This window comes from Oculina patagonica, chromosome 13 (assembly GCF_052425735.1).
Source record: "Oculina patagonica isolate OP01 chromosome 13, crgOcupat, whole genome shotgun sequence".
NCBI classification, from domain to species: domain Eukaryota; kingdom Metazoa; phylum Cnidaria; class Anthozoa; order Scleractinia; family Oculinidae; genus Oculina; species Oculina patagonica.
Window position 1 is genome coordinate 27,152,673 of NC_135770.1, and position 19,448 is coordinate 27,172,120.

General features: G+C 40.4%; 3 protein-coding genes across 4 annotated transcripts; all 3 read right to left on the reverse strand.

The window, feature by feature from the left end:
- Positions 1-359: 359 nt before the first annotated feature.
- LOC144635730 (glutathione hydrolase-like YwrD proenzyme) lies at positions 360-5,901 on the reverse strand. 2 transcript variants are annotated; one of them, XM_078494811.1, is made up of 4 exons: positions 5,771-5,901; positions 4,599-4,844; positions 2,666-3,022; positions 360-1,779 (listed from the first exon to the last, which is right to left on the reverse strand). In XM_078494811.1, the coding sequence occupies exons 2-4, from the start codon at positions 4,837-4,839 to the stop codon at positions 596-598; spliced, it is 1,782 nt and encodes a 593-aa protein (XP_078350937.1). In that variant the 5' UTR covers positions 4,840-4,844; positions 5,771-5,901; the 3' UTR covers positions 360-595. The 2 variants fall into 2 exon arrangements, with proteins under 2 accessions (XP_078350937.1, XP_078350936.1); XM_078494810.1 differs by lacking the exon at positions 5,771-5,901 and having other exon boundaries at positions 4,599-4,934.
- Positions 5,902-7,452: 1,551 nt separating this feature from the next.
- On the reverse strand, positions 7,453-11,226 carry LOC144635712 (uncharacterized). The gene is made up of 6 exons (XM_078494791.1): positions 11,128-11,226; positions 10,999-11,033; positions 10,432-10,552; positions 9,510-9,671; positions 8,532-8,619; positions 7,453-7,807 (listed from the first exon to the last, which is right to left on the reverse strand). The coding sequence occupies exons 1-6, from the start codon at positions 11,213-11,215 to the stop codon at positions 7,588-7,590; spliced, it is 714 nt and encodes a 237-aa protein (XP_078350917.1). The 5' UTR covers positions 11,216-11,226; the 3' UTR covers positions 7,453-7,587.
- A 2,673-nt stretch (positions 11,227-13,899) lies between these two features.
- On the reverse strand, positions 13,900-16,820 carry LOC144635533 (tetratricopeptide repeat protein 28-like). Its single transcript, XM_078494632.1, has one exon. It carries the CDS (start codon positions 16,818-16,820, stop codon positions 14,211-14,213), a length of 2,610 nt encoding a protein of 869 aa, XP_078350758.1. The 3' UTR covers positions 13,900-14,210.
- Positions 16,821-19,448: the final 2,628 nt, after the last annotated feature.

The following is a 19,448-nucleotide window of genomic DNA, read 5'->3' on the forward strand; positions in this document are numbered from 1 at the left end:
ACTGCAATGACTCCTTTTTCAGTAACAACATATCTTTGTCACAGTGAGCAAAAACGAACTTCAGGGCAATGTCACGTGACTAATGACGTCATCGTCCTACGACTTATACAAGAAGTAGTTTATGGTGAGAGTTATTCCTATACGACGTACTACTCCTGCTGACTTCAAACTGACCAAGTTATTTGGCATTGACGATTTTTCAGTTGCAAAGGAGTTTGGGAAGGTTTTTATTATAATTATATATTGTTTTTATAATTATTATTATTATTATTGCGTGCCGTTTTTCTTTTTTTGGTTTATTCTTTTTTGGGGGGACGGGGAATCTGTTATAAAGTTAACGTGTCCAGGCCAGTCAAAACTAGTGTTCTTTTTCAGCCATTTTATTTTGAAGTCGTTTAATTTTAATTTTTTGAAGTACAGACAAAAAAGTCTTGCATCATTACGGAATAAGTCCGTTTCCACCTTCCCTATTAATGGTAATGAGAGTTAAAGAAATTTATTTTAATTCTCATTTTCGAATTTCGTCTCAAAGTCCTGGACATATATAATCAAGTTCAATCAAAGTCGCAAGTTAAAAAGAAAGAGGCCATCAGGTTTATACTCCCTCAGCAAGTCCCCTCCTTAGGGGGTGGGTGCAACCGTACATAATCCCGTTGTCGTCTATAGTGAGCGCCACGCCCAGACCAATCGGTCCGAACGCCTTCAAGTACTCCAACTCGGTCACACCTTGCCCCATGTCACGCACCTCTTGTAATACATTCTCGGCAACTGAGAACTCTTCTATGGGAACCGCTTGGAAAAAGTCTGAAAAAGCCGGCATCAGGAAGGTTGGGGACTCCATAGCTTCTTTGGGATTCATGTCGCTGTCCAATAGATTGGTCACATACTGTGGAACCACGACAGGATATGATGAGCCAACAACAGACAATGCCATGACCGGTCGACGACCCTGTGATGTCTCCTCACTCTTGAACGCGATGGCAGGTTGTAGACCCGTCGACAGCCTTTCCCCAGGGCTCGTCTGTTTGATGTAGGATTTAAAAATGGCGCCCGAATGAGGCAAAGCGATTCCCTGGACGAAAAGACCCGTTCCCCACATTTTGCTGTTGATGGTGTGAATCATAGAGCAAACGTTTCCGTCCTTATCAGCCGCAACTACAGAATCTGATCCGTGTATAGAACCTTTCTCGCCTTCCTTTCCCCCGAGAAGTTCCTTTATCACGGCGTTGACCTCTCTCATCTTTTCGGGCGAGCCGATCCTCTTCCAAATGGCCTCAGCAGAATCCCTGGAGAGACGATTGGACAAATCAAGATCTAAGTTCTCTTTCAAGATTGATAACCCATTCGGACTGCTTTGCAAGAATGTCGACACAAAGAAACTAAAGCGAGAGATTGACGCGAGCCAGAAGAACTCCGTTGCATTTGTGAGGTAATTAGATCCAGGCCTCTGACCGATTCCCGCCAATTCCATTAGACGTAACTTCTCCACCAGCTCAACTCCTCCCCAGTCGTTCCCGGACACGTACACGTCATGGTCATTGTATGACGTGTTGACGGGCTCCTCCCACTTTGTTTGGTAGCGGCGCATGTCATCTGAAGTTAGAAAGCCTTTCTTATCTTGAATCAATGACGTCATGACGTAGGCCCAGGTCCCATTGTAAAAGTAATCCTTCGCATTAGCAGAGACGTTCTTTATGAATCCAGCTAGCTCGGATTGTTTGAACAGTTCGTTGTAGGCGTACGGTTTCCCAGTATCGGGGTTGGTAAAAATATTTTTACCTAAAGGAAGATAATGATATTATTATCCAAATGACTGGGCGTAGCAAAAGAGCGTCTTATCACCAAATAAAGTAAATTAAAAACTATAACTAGCCAAGGTATATTGCAATTCATTGGTTTGCAGGCATGGTATATGAGCTCATATACCATGGGCAACAAATATTGCAGGTGTACGCGTCAGCGAGAAGTACCTGGAAGCTCAAATATTGCAATTCTTTGGTTGTAAAATAAACCAATTATTCCACTTGCGCTTGTTGGATATGAGATACGTATAGACAACGAGGCGCGTAGCGCCATCTCATATCCAACGCGCGCTCGTAGAATATTTAATACAGTAGAAGTCCGACTGAATTTGTTTATTTTGGATATCACTTTTCACGGTAATTTGCTCTCGCCTCCAAGCCTTAAAATAAATCGAGTGTTCATTGTAACCAGGCTGGGTGGAACTAGAGCTAGTTACGCAAACGCAGTTGCGATTCTTGGCATCAGATCTTAATATTAATAGCGCTTGATATAGTTGTTTTTCCTCACAGTGCTCGCCATGTAAGTAGGAAAAAGCGTGCAAAAACTGCTAACTGCGAATTAGCGAACTTTGGACAAAAATCTAAGTCTATGTGGGTAAAGTTGACACTGGCCCTTAACGCTTATAACGTGAATGCTTGACTGACAGGGCGACCTGCACTATTTGCAACAGAAACAATTCCCCTGGCCCTAAAAACAATAGAAGTGACGGTTAAAAATAAACGAATGAAAACAGAGCTTTCAATGTGGTGCTGGCTAACAGCAACTGATGGCTGACTTTGAGGAAAATAAAATTTTGGCCATCGTTGGGTTTGATCTGAAAGGATTAATCAGGGATTTATTTTCTTTCACAGACAATTTATACCTTGGCTTGTTCGTAGCAGTGTTACGTCGTTGTAGTTAAGTTTGATGAGCGTTGCCATGCCAATGGACATTTTAAATCCGTTCTCCGCGAAATATAACGCGGGCTCAAACAATGTCTTCAGCGGAAACTTGGCAAACTTGGCGGCTGCGTCGGCTACTCCAGCAATGAATCCTGGGACGAGAACTGAAGCACCGTTATCTCCGGTAGTGTGGACCTTTGGGATCTGAGAAGGGTCTCCGTGTAATGGGGTATTCCAGCCGCCATTAATGCTGTACACTTTGTTGGAGGATTTCTCGTAGTAAAGGATTTGCGTGACACCAGCGTACGAAACGTAGGAGCCAGTTGCCAGCGTGACCTCTGAAGTAAAAATACAGTACAGTGATCGTAATTTTCTTATGTTCATGGGTTCTGTTATTTACAAAAATAGAAACCTAAAAAATGCTTCATCCTGTCATAAGGTAAAGTCTGCGTCCGAGCCAAGTGACCCATACAGCCGGAGCTTATCCCGGTTTCTATAGCGCATTAAGCTACTAGGAGTATTTCTACTCCCCCTTGGATGGGATGCTACTCCATCGCAGGGGTACCCCCCAGCAGTAAATTCGCCGGTACCCATTTGTACACCTGGGCGGAGAGAGGCACTGTAAGAGTAAAGTGTCTTGCCCAAGAACACAACGCAGCGCCCTGGCCAAGGCACGAACTCGGGCCGTTCGACTCAGAGTCGAGATCGCTAACCATTAGTCCACCGCACCTCCCACAAATTGATCGTAAGAGACAACGGAAATTTAAGAACACCGAAAAAAATTCAATTACCGGAGTGCTTTCTGATAGAACAATACATGCCTTTTACTTCTTGACGTGCTTTATATCACGTGACACAGGTGTATTTGCGCGCAAAACAACAAAACGTTTTCTCGCTTTTGTTTTTTTACTGTGAAAAAGCATGTCGTTTTCAGACAATCACAATGCACACAGTATCCAAACAGCGTCAAATAGCAATTAAAAGTAAAAGACTTTGAAACTAGCTAAAGAACAAAATAGAGGCTTCATTTTATATAAATCCTTCAATGAACCATACAACCATATAATAGCGGTTATGACAAAACCATCATGATGGCTATCATGAATACAGTGACCGTTGTAAATTCATCTTGTTCTTCTATCTTCATTAATTGAAAGACCTTAATTATTCATGGAAAAATGCTATTGTTTTAACAGCCGACGGTTAAAATGGTATGGAAATAAGGTGGTTTAAATACGTTTTATAACCTTTATTTGTTTTATGCACTGGTTGTTTTTGCTCCACTAAAACTCAATTAATTTTTTGGCATGAAAAATAAAATCCCACTTATCTTTTTGAAGAAAAAGTTTTAAAGCAATTCCAACATAAAGCTATATTAACCGCTACATGATAAAAGAAAGGAATGGAAGCGGGTACATGCATGGTAATTCTAAAAATGCACTATTAATTTAGCTGACAGTAATAGGTTGAGATTTAATAAAGGGTGGGTTAAATTAATGCATGCAAGTAGCTAAATCTGTCAACGTTTAACCTCAGGACTATGTCTTGTACAATATGAACTAAATGTTACGGGTAAAAGAACACGACCTCATCCAAGGGGAAATTATTTTATAGCTTTAACAGTTTCCCTTTCTCCGCACCCAGGATGCTCTACCAGTTTGATTGCGTGATATCTCCGGGGGGACTTCTCACAATGGACTCTACGGGGACGCTTCGCCCGAGAATGGGTGTTTTAAGGGGCAAGGATTTCACAAGCTTAAGTATATACTGATGGATAGGAAAACTGTTATTTAGATATTTGTAAGGCCGTTTAAAAGTATCTCGAACTGCCACACCCCCATTGTAAAGTCCCTCCCCCTCCCCCTCCCCGAGCGCGCTCGTATCATTTTTTTTCCATAAATCCTTTTCTCATACCTGTAAGGGCAGTCGCCAAACAAGCATCCATAGCGTTCCCGCCTTTTCTCAGCGCGTCCATTCCAGAATGCACAGCAAACGGTTCAGTTGTTCCCGCCACTAGCCCTTTACCGGCGCTGACTGCCAGTGGCTTTGGCCGCTCATATCGGCTGAGGGTCATTCTCTCCAGTCGTTCAAACTCTCCCTCCAGCCATGTTGCAGGAGACAAAGATATTTCGCACATTGCGGTCTGTGCAGTCATCAGCACTATAAAGAACAACATAGAAAGACACTGAGGCATTTTCTAGACAAGAATACAACCAATTCGTGAGCTGTTTCTTTCCGCTCTACTCAATAGGACGGATGAACGCAAATAAAAATGAATTAGCTAAATTTGCCAATGATTATTGACATCATTGAGTGATTGACGTACGCGCTAATGTAACTGAAAGGATTAGATTCGATTTAGAAAAGTTCTCGTGTTTCTCAAAAGACGTCACTGTACTTAGCTGTGCAAAGGCAAATCCATTAGGGACGGACCATTATTTTTTGGGGGGAGGTGGGTGGGGGAGGAGTGAGGGGTGAGGGTTTGGGCAATTTTTCTGGGCAAGATATATTTATCACCTTCAGGTTGTGCAATAACTTTTTTAAGATTACTTTTTTCCTCATGGCTCCTCTTACACAATTTTTTTCAGCCGTTTTTTTGTGCAGGAAATTTTCGGGAAATTGCCCCACCTCACCCCTCCCCCTCAAAAAATAATGCTCCGTCCCTTAATTAGGTCACGCTTTTTAAGCTGATTTTGGTACGTAAATACCAATCCCGCGTGCGTCAAGAGATCAAGAAACCTTTTTAAAATAGCCTTGGAAACAGGGAATTGAGCATTTTTAAAGTTGGCAGACTTTGCCAAATATCTCCGTTTCTGTGGTTTTCGAAAAATTGTTTTCTGGGCAAAATCAAAAGATGGATTTCGCTAGAAATAACACCTGGATACCTGTCTGTACCCTCCACTCCAACTCACAGAATAAGGAACTTCCATTATTGATCCAACATAAGGAGCCCATACGAGCGATGTAACTGTTTATATGTTCGAAATGTGAAGAACTGTATGGGGATATAGAAATAAAGGGTCTTATCATCGTAAAAATATTGTGAATAAAGTCTATATTTAAGCTCCAAATAAACATAAACCCACCTCAGTTGTGGTATTGGTTTCGTCTCCGCGGCTCAAAATGGCGAATTTGAGCGATTTGAAGGGCTTCGACTGCTACTGCGACTACGTTGACCGTTACTAGACGTTATACGGAGTTTCTCCTCTTATAACGTGCAGTAACAGTGAACGCAAATTAATCCTTTCAAATACTTGGTGACATTTGGCCCATAATCTACACAAAGACAGTGGCTTGACCTACGCAATGCTCGTCACTCGTTGCGTGATGAAAAGGGGATCAGTCACGCCAAAACAAAAATATAGAATAATAAAATAAACTCTTAGTGTTGGGTGGTGGAGACTGTTTTTTGTTGAGTTTGATAAAAAGAGACCGTACGACACTTCCCTGTGGGTCATTTTTCTCGTTTTATTCAGTAAGTAAGGTAAAGTAAAATTTGCGTTTGAGGTTAATGGCCCATCAAACCCCCGGGAGGAAAGGGAGGTACTCTCCTATATGGCCTATACGGGGAAATGCGGCTGGTTAGGGTATGGTGTTTGTCCCTTCTGCTTTGAATAGGGTATATTATTCCAAGTCAGGCGGTCCTTATCAGGGTCTGGACCCGTCCTGAACAGGGTCCGTCAAGTATTTGGCAGTTCAAAATTTTTGGACTTTTGTTTCGCTTCAGCTTACACATCTAACTTGTTTCAACAAAAGGTGCCCGGCCGGCTGAGAGAGAGAGGCTTGAAATTCACCAACAGCCACCCTCCCTCCCCCCTGAAGTCCCCTGGCTAAACCAGGACCAGGGGGGCCGAGCAGAGTACCTAGTCCAGCACAAAAACACTCCACTATGCCCACCCCCCTAGAAAGCCAGCAATTTAACCCCTGACCCTGGGCTCCCTAGGGCTGCTAGCCCTACCACTCAGCTACCCGGCACAACCTTCCAAGACGTTGCCCCCCCCCCCCCCCCCCCCTCAATTTTTTCTTGCCGGACTGGCTTATAACGTCGGCCTTCAAGCACGGTTCGCGGAGTCCACCTTTTGTCAAATCTGTGTAGACATATATATCATTTTATCTTTTGTCAACGTTCCATGCGTTTAATGCATGGAACGTCACGTTTGGTTACCCTCTTGGAAAGTGTCAATGGGCCTTTTAATGTAATTACAATTGCCAATGAAACATTTGCGTACAAATCCACGTTTTGAAAATCATGTCTATGGTCATACTGTGCTTTTGAAATTGGAACATTAGCAAGTATGTGTAAAGTAGCTGAAGAGTGTAAATATTTTGTTTGTTTGTCGCAAATAAACGACTTTCTTCACTTTTTAATAGTTCCACACGGGCATTTTTCAAACGCTTAAAGCAGTTTTTACATGTAATTAGTTGAGTTCCAAATAAATAAGTAAATCATCAGGGTACTGGTAAAGTGTCGAACTTTGAACAAAGAGGAACATGATAGCCTTATCTTTGAAGATTTTGAAGTACTTCTCTTGTTTTTAATGTTATTGACATTCCTGAAAGGCCCCATGGGGAAGCTACAATAAAGGATGTATGCATGTATGTTTCTGTTGAATGTGGTTGTTGTTGTTGCTGCTGCTGTTTTTTGTTGAACCGCGATCAAATTTGACCCCGGCCAGGGCTCGAACTGTCCAGAATCTAGCGCAATAACCATTAGGCCTCCACGCCTCCTTTGATTCGCAAATAAGGACACTTCATTACACCATGCCATTTAATCATTTACTTTTTTAACCCAGAACGAACTACATCACTTTTTGCACCACATATCATATATACTTTAAACTTACACTTCTAATGTAAAGTAATACAACCCTTTTTCGTCTACAATTATACTATGCAGTTACTTTCACTTGCGGCCTTTTTTCTTCTTTGGAACAATCCACGGGAATCCCCGTCGTTTCAGAGTAGTACGGGGACCGTCAAACAAGGGGAATGCCCATTTTGCTTCCTTCACGCTGAAACTTTGAATCATGTCTTGAAGGGAACGGCGTGTGATCTCTCCCTGCTTGCACTCGCCCGGTATCTTCAGTTTCTCAGGCTGGACAGTTGTTTTTAAGTCAAGGAAACTGTTAACATGAAAAAGGCATCGTTAGTATGTCCTCTGCAAGGCATAGTAATTCTAGAGGTTCCTAAAAAAGGGAGGGTATAAATTCCTCTTCAGACCAAATTTTGCGCTAATCCCATTTCCCGGCCTATTTTTGCACAATTCCCAGTCCGATTCCTATTTTTTCTTTGTGATTCTCAGTCTCAGTGACGCAAATCCCATTTTCTCAGTAAAAATAGCCTAAAATACAGTTTCAGTAAAGCAGCTATAGTAACGCAATTTTTAATAAATAAGATCATTACATAAATTTAAGTTTTCATTGTTTACTGTATGTCTTTGTCTTTTGACTTTTTGAAGTCATGTTCATGATAGTTTAGTTTGCCTTAAATATTATTCACGTTTCCCTAGTGGGGTATGCCACAAGCGGAAGAAACTACTTAACACAGGGTTTCGTGGTTTTTTGGCTGCCGGTTTTTGGGCCGAGAAACGCTCTTCTGGATTTTTAGCATTTTCCTCATCATCTCGTAAACACCTCAAATTCTTAACAAGGTTATTAGATGTATTCACCAAGGTTTTTACATAGAGAGGTACTTTATTAGGAGATAAAACTCCTTTTGGTAGCTAGACAAGTACTACATGGCAAAATTTCCAATGCCAATCAGTTTTGCACCATTTAGTTCTATTGGTAAAGTTCAAGGTATCCTTTTATTCCTTTTGAAGAAACGTTTTAAAAACATATTATATACCTTCCTGCTATAGCGGAATTATTGGTTTTCACGGCAAATTTTACAGGAATGCATTGATCTCCCGACTCCAGTGTTATGACGCCAACACCTGCGAAATCGAATATTAAATTTGATTAATATTTCAGTCCTCAAAACTGTCTCTAATAAGCCTCTACAACCTCGACTTTAGTATAAGCTGTATCTCTATTCTAAGCACCCCCCCCCCCCCCCACTCCCCCCGCACCTCGTTAATTTCCATGTTGCTAAGCTGAAGCCTGATGCTAAACAGTGAAACTATAGGTACGTTTTTGTTAAGATGTGTTATTATGTGCGCTAGCGTTTTAATGATCTGAAGTATACGTAAGACCAGGTCTCTAATAACACCCCCTCTTTCCCTTTCTCCCTCAAAAAGACTTGACAGATAAAAGCCCCCGATAGTTTAATTGAGGTACCGTATATATGATCAGTCCCAATAGTAGATCAGTTGCAGTTTATCTATCTGCAATTTAGACCCAAAGAAACCATAGAGCGGTTTACAATTGAGCATCGCAAAATCAAAACCAAAGTATGCACTCTGGCCAATCACAAAGGACCCGAACTATCCAGTGAGCCAATCACACTTCGAAGTAAATACTTGTAGCCAGTACAAAGCGCGGGAAAACGTGTGTGAGCTATTCCCTATAAAGGGCGCGCGGAAGAGAGAGTTCAGGGACTGGACTAGCTTTGGACTTACTTCTGGTTGGCTGAGAAAGTGGCGCGAGCTTTATAAAATCAATCATGCAAAACCAAAGCAAATGCGAATTACTTTCGACACTCAAGTGAAAACAACTATAATACAGAGAAAATTAAGTATCAGTAGCACTAAAACACAAAAAACTTGATTTGGCCCCTTGGCTGACAAACATCCAAACCGAATCAGGTAAAAACCTTCGCCAATATAGATGTGGAGGCAGAGCTGACGTGAATATCTTGTAAAACCAAAACTGTCGTTATCCTTACCTTCCTCGCCTTGAAACGAGAAACAGTCAACTGAGACACCTTTATATCCAAGTGAACCTGTGGCGATAAGCTTATGAGCCAAATCCTCAAATTTGTCAGGCATTATTTTTTCCTCGAGTGGCTCACTGTAACATTCTCCTTGGACCTTCTCGTAAAGCTTGCCCGGTAGCCGAAAAACCAAATATGAATGAAATATGTTACGTCCTAGCTAACATCCGCGTCGTAATTAGGAACCGACCATTATTAATCTTATAGGGTGGGTGGGTCATCTGATCCCCTCGTCCGGTTTTTTTTTTTACATTAAGGAAGGAAATGAGAGTACTGTCCCAAACATTTATGACGCGACTAGTAAACTCCATCTGCGTAAATCCAAGAGTCCTTGTGGGTAACTCATAGAACAGGGACTTGCCATCCCCTATAATTTCTGAATCAGGTCTCCCTCGACTCTTCTCCTTTGCGAGAACAACAGAGGGGACTAGCGATGTTAAAATGTAATTGCTATTTATAGTGGTCATGCACTTAGCTTCGAGATAGCTAGTTTGCAGGCATTCCACTGAAACAGAGGAAACAAATATTCTAAATGGACATAACATGATTAAAAATCCCAACTGGCAGGAGGCAGGCCAGTTGGCTATATACAAAGCGTGGTCGAGAATTTGAACTCGGGACGACCGAGAACTGAACAAATCCAGCTAGTGACAGGGTGGAGGTTTTGAACCCTGGACCTCCGGATGTATTCTATCGAAAATAAATCTTCGGAAAAGAAGAGGTGAGTATTACCTGATTACCAAAGCAACCCAGAGTCATCATCATTGTCAACTAAACTAAAGCTAAAGCGTTTCAAAAAACTAAACGGAACAAGAAAGGATATTATCTAATCGTTTGAAAAATGTTTTCAGTAACAAGCAAAATGCCGTCCTTACCCCTTTGAAGTCCATTATCAAAATTCCTTCAGCAGTCTCTTCCTGCATTATTTGAAGATTCAAATCTAAGTTGAATGTTATATCAATTGTTTCAGGCGACCCTGATTCGTCCACCTCGACCTATAATGAAGAGTAACAGTGTTTAACCCTTAGTGCCATATATAGGGTTACCCCACCCTGTCTCGTCCCCAGTCGCTCGCGATCGTTGGGGAAAATGCTAGTTAATTATTGAGAAAAGCGGGGGCGAAGGGAGACACCCACCCATCACCTACCGCTCGCGCTTTGCGCTTGCTCCCAATCCCCCACGCGCGATTCTCTATCAGAATCCGCGCTCGTTTTTGGAAAAGCCTGTGGAGGAGGCAGTTACCCGCCCTATTCGCAAGGAAACCATCCTCTCTCACGTTATTAGTGCCTACCACAATTAAATAACTCATCAATACAGTTACTAACAAAACAGAAACCGTAGTCGATGGTTTAGCAGTCAGCCCCTTTTATTTTCGGGAGGAGATTATCGAAAAGGATGTTAGTAAAATTCTTGATATTAATGCATTACTGATTAAACTTACCGTATACAGCCTACCCGATAGCTGCTTTGGAAAACCTAAAGAAAAAAGTACGTGCCAAGATTTAGAAGATAAAAAACAACGACAACAAAAAAAGAAAACAGTAAATTCCGTTGAGCGTTTTTATCTTACCAGAGCATGTTAATGACCGCTTTGCTGGATTTAAATTGGCAATGGAGCAACCTAACAGCAGGACCACTACAAAGAAAACAGCCTTCATCTTCGAATGACACGGTTGTCTTCAAATGTGGGTTATCTCTTCGCGCCTTTTTTTATACATTTCATCCATGTATACAGCTGCGTTAAGTTCAACAATCTATACAGAACAGCAACGTGGCTCAACGCAATTTAAAATAAAGTGGACGACGAAACAGATAGAATGACATTTAATTTTTTAATGAGTTAATGGGTGGAGAAATTAAATTAAAGTAAAGTGGCTATGCAAACAGAAATAAAGTTACAAGTTAAGCGCACAGGTGCCTTTGGGCACTCACGAAATTATATTTTCTACCGTTCTGAGCGTTCAATGTTTTATTCAGATAAAATTCTTATTGTGAAGTAAAAAAATGCGTAACTTAAATGGTAATGTGTTTGTTCCATTTTTATTATGCCGACGTTTGAGAAGAATATTTCGTATTTCCTTGGTAACATATGGCAAGAAAATAATCGCAATCTTGATTGAAAACCATCAATAGTCAACTAAAAACGGTCACAGCGGATACATGTAGATCGGAATACCACGACATACAATTTTAATTGCTCGAAAATAAGTTCAAATAAAAAAAAAGTAGATCACGATATGAAGAGTTTATTATCAGTTTTATTTTAATTTAGCCTGGAACTTTAATCAATTAATTCCACAATTAACATTTATGTGTAACATTATATAAAAAATGAAATTATCGCTCACAAGTAGTTTTTTCTTTCGCTTGCCTTTGCGCTAACGACAAATGATGATTATTTACTCATGGGCTGAGGAGCACGCAACATCTCGTAACGATGCGCACGTGCATACATCAAAACTTGAAACAAATATTTTTAATAGAGGGTCTGAATGGGGTTTAGTGCTTAGTGTTATCTGCCAATGATTTTTCTTGTTTGATGTTACATTGGCCATTTTAATGTTTACTGTATCCGTGGTTGGCTGGTTTTTGTTGAAAGACCCAAAGTCTTTTAGCATTGTAAATTCTTATCTGCCCTTCGAAAAGCGGTAATAAAATCACTCTTTAACTAAGAGAACAATTTTGGATTTCTCCTCGGAAATCTTCGGTAGTCCTCGGACACCTTCCATAGTCTCCGGATATTTTCGGTAGTGTTCGAAGATCTTTCGAAATTATCGGAAATCGTCGGAAAATGGCCGAAAACTTCCTGATATACTAAAGAAAATAATATTTTGGAGCCGTTTTCGTTTATTTCTGGATAAAGTTTACTGTTAACGTGATAGCCGTGACGAATTTGGACATTTTTTTTTCGCTCGGGCTCTTTATTATCTTCACACTCGACGGGATAAGAAAACAAGGAAACTCTAGTTATCTAATTTTTTGTCAACTCAGTATAGTTTATATCATCCCAACTGGTAGGGGGTTATCCGATTGCCTAAACGCGGCGAGCATAGCCAAGGAGTTAAACTTGGAATTGCCAAAACAAATCCTGATATTGGTAGGGTAGACATTTTCAATCCGGGATCTTAACCACTGGGCCACGCGGTTGCTTTGCTCTCGGAAGGAACATAACAATTATAAGCATCGTGACTGCGATTGTGTGTTGCCTAGCCTCAATTTAATAAAGAAAGAGTGATTAAACATTTATCTCGGTAAATAGTTCTTACTTGATTTTAAAAATGATGCGAGTCATCACTATCACTAAAAAAGGGGTTGAAGAAAAGAGACAATTGAAAGTCAACGTAATGGTTACTCATTTTTAAGTTTACTTTTTTATCCTACATTATTGTAATTTAATCATGGGGATCAAAATAGTTTTCTACGTATACATTATTGTCATTTTCCATTTCTCTTTTTCTAGTGCTAGTTGTTTTGTTTTGTATACACTCACTGTAAATCTTGAAATGGAATAAATAAATTAATTAAATTAAAAAAATGACATGGTTAATGGTAAATGGTTGATTCAGTTAATGAACATACGATATGATCACAATGTTGTCATGCTAAATTCCTCTCTGTTATTTCATACTTGTTACTTGAAACCGATTCACGTTAATTTTTCGTAGATCAACTGGACGATAAGACCACGCATTTAACAATTTAGAAAAATAACAACTCTCAGCATTTCAGCACGTCCCAAAGAGTAAACTTAAACCGTTCACGGGTCGAAGTAGAGACAAATAAATTGGTATTTTAACAGGATTCTCTGAACAGATAAGCAAAATGCTTGATGGTAACTTGTAAATAAAGACCATTGAACGCCTTTCATTCTGGCCATGCAAACGGTCGTGGAAGGCTGTTTCCTTGGTGACGTCACAGCACGTTCTCAATTTAAAAGGACAGTGTCACCATAATTAAGTGATGCATGAAAATGCAATGATTGGCCTGGGTTAGTATTATTTGGAAATCCACTAACAGTGGTCTGGCATTGCTAAAACGAACTGCACTAGTCAGAAATAGTCAAAGGTTTGGTTACGGAGGGTTATGGCAGACGTTTTCAAATTTGACAGTGTCACTTGGAAGAAAATCACTTATAAACCACTGATTTACATTTATTCGCACCTTGGAGAATGAACTGATGCCTTTCTTTGTCGCTCAAAGGTTATTTTGTTGATCACTGAGTGCAAATTCTATCATAGTTTACACAAAAACGTAAAAGAGTTCTTGTGATACTGCCCCTTTAATGGCTTTTCAATCAACTTAACGCTATGGTGCGGACAAGATTAGAATACAAAATTTTACATTATTTTAACTGTGCCATGTTGTTTTGATTTGACAGTTCTAAGTGTCTTTTAAATTTACATGTATGCGAAAATCTTAGCTTTTGTCACGTGGAAATAAACCATAAGAACAAGCGCTTTCTACATTCACCTTAAATCCCAAAAATAACGACCCACCCAGAGTCCTAATGAAGACCTACTCCAAACAAGTAACTAAAGTCGTTTTGTGTCAGCACCCCATCAACTACAAAGTTTGTTTGTAGAGGGTTATCTGCAATAACTAAAAGATTTCCTGTTGTTGAAAGTTTGGACGCAAAATCTACTTAAAATGATTTTATTCTTTTTGGCCAAAGTGAAGCTTGACGTCATCGCCAATGAGTACAAATGGAGCCCAGTACTTTACGGCGTTAAACTTCTCTGTCTCTCTGAGAGATTTCATAGCTTGGTTAAGAGCCAAACCGGCGCTATATCCACGACCCAGGTTTTCGTAGAAGCTTCTCATAAACTCCATAGTCGCCTCGTCATCAATAGCCCAGAGTGACACCAGAACAGATCGAGCACCAGCACCCAAAAAGGCCCGTGCGATACCTACTACACCGTCAGCAGTAACCGTCCCTCGACCACTGTGGCAGCAGCTAAGCACAACAAGCTTTGCTCGAAGCTGAACAGCTTGCACATCTGCTACTTTCAAAATATAATCTTCTTCTTTAGGGATCCTTGACGTCCATCCGGGGTTTGGAGCCAAAGCGATTTCACCAGTTTTAGCATCTCCATGTGCTGCAATGTGCACTAAAGCAACCGAAGTGATTTGCTTTAGCACCTCGCCTTTTGTTGCTTCCTTTCCAGTAAGAGGTGGCGTCTTTAGTATTGCTCCTATCATCTTTGCTTCAACTCTAGCATATGACAACTGGGGCAAAATGGGTTTACCTCGCTTGTTGGTAATTTCCTCTACACATGGATCTCCTACAATCAGCGCCCCATTCTGTACATGGTAGTCCTTTGGCGAAGCCTCGATCAGTTTTAAACTTGTCAACGAGGGAATAATACGGATCCTAATAAAATCGTTTAGGTACCTCGAATCAGAATCTAAAAATGCAGCAAATGGTGCCAAGCATAATGGACCATCTGGAACAATGATAGCATCGTCCCCTTGAAGCAAGTCTGCAATAGGACCAACAGTAATATCGTACAATAGCCGCAGAGATTTGGTCTTGCATGGTAATGTGGAATGTGATATTTCTTGATCAGAGTCGTTATTTAACGGCAATCCCTCGTCACCTCTTAGCTCGTCCAATGAACGATTCTCACATTTAACAGCAACACCAACACCATTTGCTTGGAAAGCAGTTTTCATTACATTTTGTAAGAGGGTAGTAGCATCTACACCTGTACGTATATTGTCAATCTTCTTTTGTCTAAATTGGATTCCATTTCCCTTGCAGAGAATCCAGAAATTGATTGTGTCACTTCCAAGTGCTACAAAGACTGTTTTTGTGGATACATCGCTTAATATGTAAGAGACGGCTTCGTTAGGTTCACATGAGCCAGAAAGAGATTCCTGAAAGCCGTACTGCAATTTTAAGAGATCCATCAAAGCTTGTGCTCGCCCTTGCTCAGCAGCACACAAAGCCTCGTCAGTGCTTTCAGTCCTGAGTAGAGTGGTCCATAGAGCTGTGTACACGTTTTGATGATAACTACGAAAACGTATCTTCCACTCGTCTTCAGTGTGAAGGAGAGCTCTCATATCATTGTAGAGCTTTACACTACATCCATAATAATCGATAGCCTTTCGTAAAGATCCCAGGGATTCAAACGAAAAACCCAAGGAATAACATGCTAATGCTTGGCCAGCCCTGTCCCCAACTTCTTTAGCGATGCTCAAATGTTGCTTATGGTATTCTATGGCTTTTTCATGCTCACCAAGACCATCAAAAGCATTGCCCAGATTACCACAGGCTTCTCCTTCTTCAGCCTTGTCTCCTACTTCTTTGGAAACGGCAAGATCCTCCTTGTGGTAAGCTATGGCTTGTTCAAAGTCACCGAGAGCATGATAAACATTGCCAAGATTGCAAAAGGCACGCCCTTCGCCAGCCCTGTCCTCGATTTCTTTTGCAATACTAAGATGCTGTCTGTGGTACTCTATTGCTTCTTGAAATTGACCGAGACTATCATGAGCATTGCCAAGATTGCCATAAGCAGCTCCTTCCCCAGCCTTGTCGCCTACCTCTTTGGCAATTAAAAGATTTTGCTTGTGGTACTCGACGGCCTGTTTCAATTCTCCGAGACGACGATAAGCATTTCCAAGATCGCCATAGGCAGCTCCTTCTCCAGCCTTGTTCCCTACTTCTTTCATAATAGTAAGACGTTGCTTGTGGTAATCTATAGCCTGTTTGAAATCTCCGAGACGATGATAAGCATTTCCAAGATTACCATAAGCAGCTCCTTCGCCTACCCTGTCTTTAAACTCTTTGGAAATGCTAAGATCTTGCTTGTGATGCCATATGGCTTGATTAAATTCACCGACACTGTGATAAGCATTTCCCAGATTGCCATACGCAGCTCCTTCTCTAGCCTTGTCACCCACCTCTTTGGCAATGCAAAGCTCTTGTCTGTGGTACTCAATGGCTTGTTTAAAATCACCAAGCCTACGAGAAATAATTCCAAGATTGCGGTAGGCACGTCCTTCTTCAGTCCTGTCCCCCATTGCTTTGGCGATGCTTAGATGGTGCTTGTAGTACTCCATGACTTTGGAATTTTGCTCGACCATTTTAGCGTATATGATAATGCCAACCTGAATAATTTTCTTGCTCTGTGTCGAGGACTTATCTAGTAGGCAAAAGAATAAGCAGCTGTTATTAAGCTGACTGGTTCTGATCTTATTAGTCGGTTTTTCGTAGTGTGATTGATTCTCAAGGGTGCAAATAGTCTTTCCCCTCTCCCCCATCTTGCAAACCCCTTCTAAATCATAAATACGGCCTGTTAAGTAAATTACAATTTCTCATATATGATGATAACATGAACCGAGGCGTGAATGCCAATTATGACACCTAACTTTTTACAGCGCTTGGTACGCGTATTTATGGTTTTACATCGGACTCCTTCTCGATGTAACAAACAAAAGCACTAACATTTGAAAGATACCTTTCGTGTTATGTGGAAGAAAAGCTTTGTTCACAAAGGCAGAACATGAAGTATTCAGCAGCACTACTTAACCAGGTTGCAAATGAAAGGATATTAAACTAAATAAACTTAAATACGGAAAACGATAGAAAAGCCGAATAAATTGAGCTTAGCATGGTCGGATTGAAGAGTTTAAGCCAATGCTAATAGACGGGGTCTTGTTTTATAAACACCATCAGAGTTCACTTCTACGGTCTTCAGGTCCGTACAGCTAAGGCGTTCCGTTAAAAGTCAAGAACAAAATAATGACATTTGCGATCGCTTTACAACTGATTTATATTTATGGACGTTACTGATTAATGAGTTATTATGCAATTGACTAAATGAACACAACAAGGACTTAAACCATGGAAAAATTCAACTTCCAGCTGCAGTTGATTACTTACCACTGATTCAAAACGCAGGGATCCTCGTATTTTCTGTTATCAAGAGGAAGTTCAAATTATGGTAATTTCTGAAACTGGTCCAGTTTGCCGAATGAGACTGTCGTGAATAACCTTTTTACTCTTGTTGATTTGGAGACTGATTTACACCGACTTGAATTTCCAAAAACCTCAGACAGTTAAGTCAGACGTTTAGAACTTCAACTGCGACAAACTTTCAAGTGATTATAACTTGTTTCCGTCCTTGTGCTTTTACAGACAAGCGGAAGAGAGAATTACCTTAAATTTCGATATTTAGGTTTCGCCGCTCAGGTTTAATCTTTCAGTTTCGGCGTCATCAATAAAAACATTTTTCTTTCATCTTTTGTATATAGGTTTAAGATTTCAATTTCCTGGCATGTTATGATTTGTAAGAATCGACATTGGTAATTGCGACGTCACTGTTTCTAAATTATTAAGACGAGACCGAATAATAAAAGCGGTAAAAGAACTCGAGTAACAGTTTCCAATAGCCTTCCGTTTACTTGCAAAATATGTCACTGATCTTCAATTCTGGGATTGTTTCTTACTGAACGTGTATTGATGGGAATGTGCTAAAGTCATCCCAAATCCCTTCACAGCACTGCTGAGGCTCGTTTTTGCTAACAGATAGTATAGGCATAATTACGCAAAAACATAAGCATTTTGTGCTGTGAAGAGTCTGCGACAAAAGAAAAAAATTTACTTGTTTGCTGATACTAGTTTTACGTGTACCAACAAAAAGAAGACTTAACAAATTGTCCGAGTTGTAAAATTGATGAGAAGCCAAGGGTATTTTGTTGCATTATTTAAGGTCCCAAAAGGTTGGGGATTAATAGGTCATCTGAAGCAGGTGTTATATGATCATTGTGGGAAACTACTCGAGGAATTCGGAGGTAAAGAGCCAAAGCACCCTATTTTAATGTCATGAAGTACCAAACGTAAGACAACTTGCAAGAACTTTCAATGTCGCACATTCTCTAGATATCTGTCTGTGTGCGTGGGCTTTCTATAAACATCGACAGCGATGGCACAATTGCTTCGGGTGACTAAGGTGTCGAGAAAAGAGATCTTTCCATCACATTCAGTTTCGATGGTGAAAGAAATGTTAGCGTCGATTGAATTTAATGTGTCATAGAAAGCTGACACATGGTCTTTTTTGATGATACAGAAGCTGTCGTCGACATACCGTTTCCAGATTTTAGGAGGAACGGATGAACTGTTAATCGCACTTTCCTCGATCTCTTCCATACAGAGATTGGCCACGACAGGGCTAACTGGACTTCCCATTGCGCATCCGTGTACTTGTTTATAGATTTTGTCGTTGAACATAAAATAATTGTTGGACAGGGTAAATTGGAGGAGTGATATTATGTCATTGATGTCCAAATTTGTTCTCGATGAAAGAGAAGCCAGAGATCGTTTTAAATTTTATAATATGTTGTATCCTGGCTGCGGTCCTTCAATATTTTCAACCTTATTTATATTAAACTTTTTTAAAAAACCTTATCATTATGCTAAAAACACCTTTACGTTATAACGCGAAATGGCAGGTGTAGTTGTATACTGCACCAGTCTTCTAAATTGCTAGATAAACTAACTACTTTATCATTCAAAACTCGGTTTTTGAAAGATATAATATTAACCTTAACTGCAACTTTCACTTTTGACAAAGGGGGTACATAATCAGAAATAGGCAACAATTTAGTAACTTACGTAATCCAGGCATTTGCTAATCTGGATATGAAACAAGTTGTTTATCATTTGTAAAGGAAACCGGGTTCTAAATATTTAAGGTATATTTAGAAGTTGCTCGAGCCTTAGGCTGTGAGTATATTTGATTGGAGTTAATTAAGCATTTAACGAGCATTAGTCGTAATAATCTTGCGTGTTTCATATGATACAATAAGCTGTTTCCATTCATAATCCAAAGGAAACCGGCATCAATCTGTCTGATTTTAGAGTAATCTCATTGAAAGACCTTTAACGCA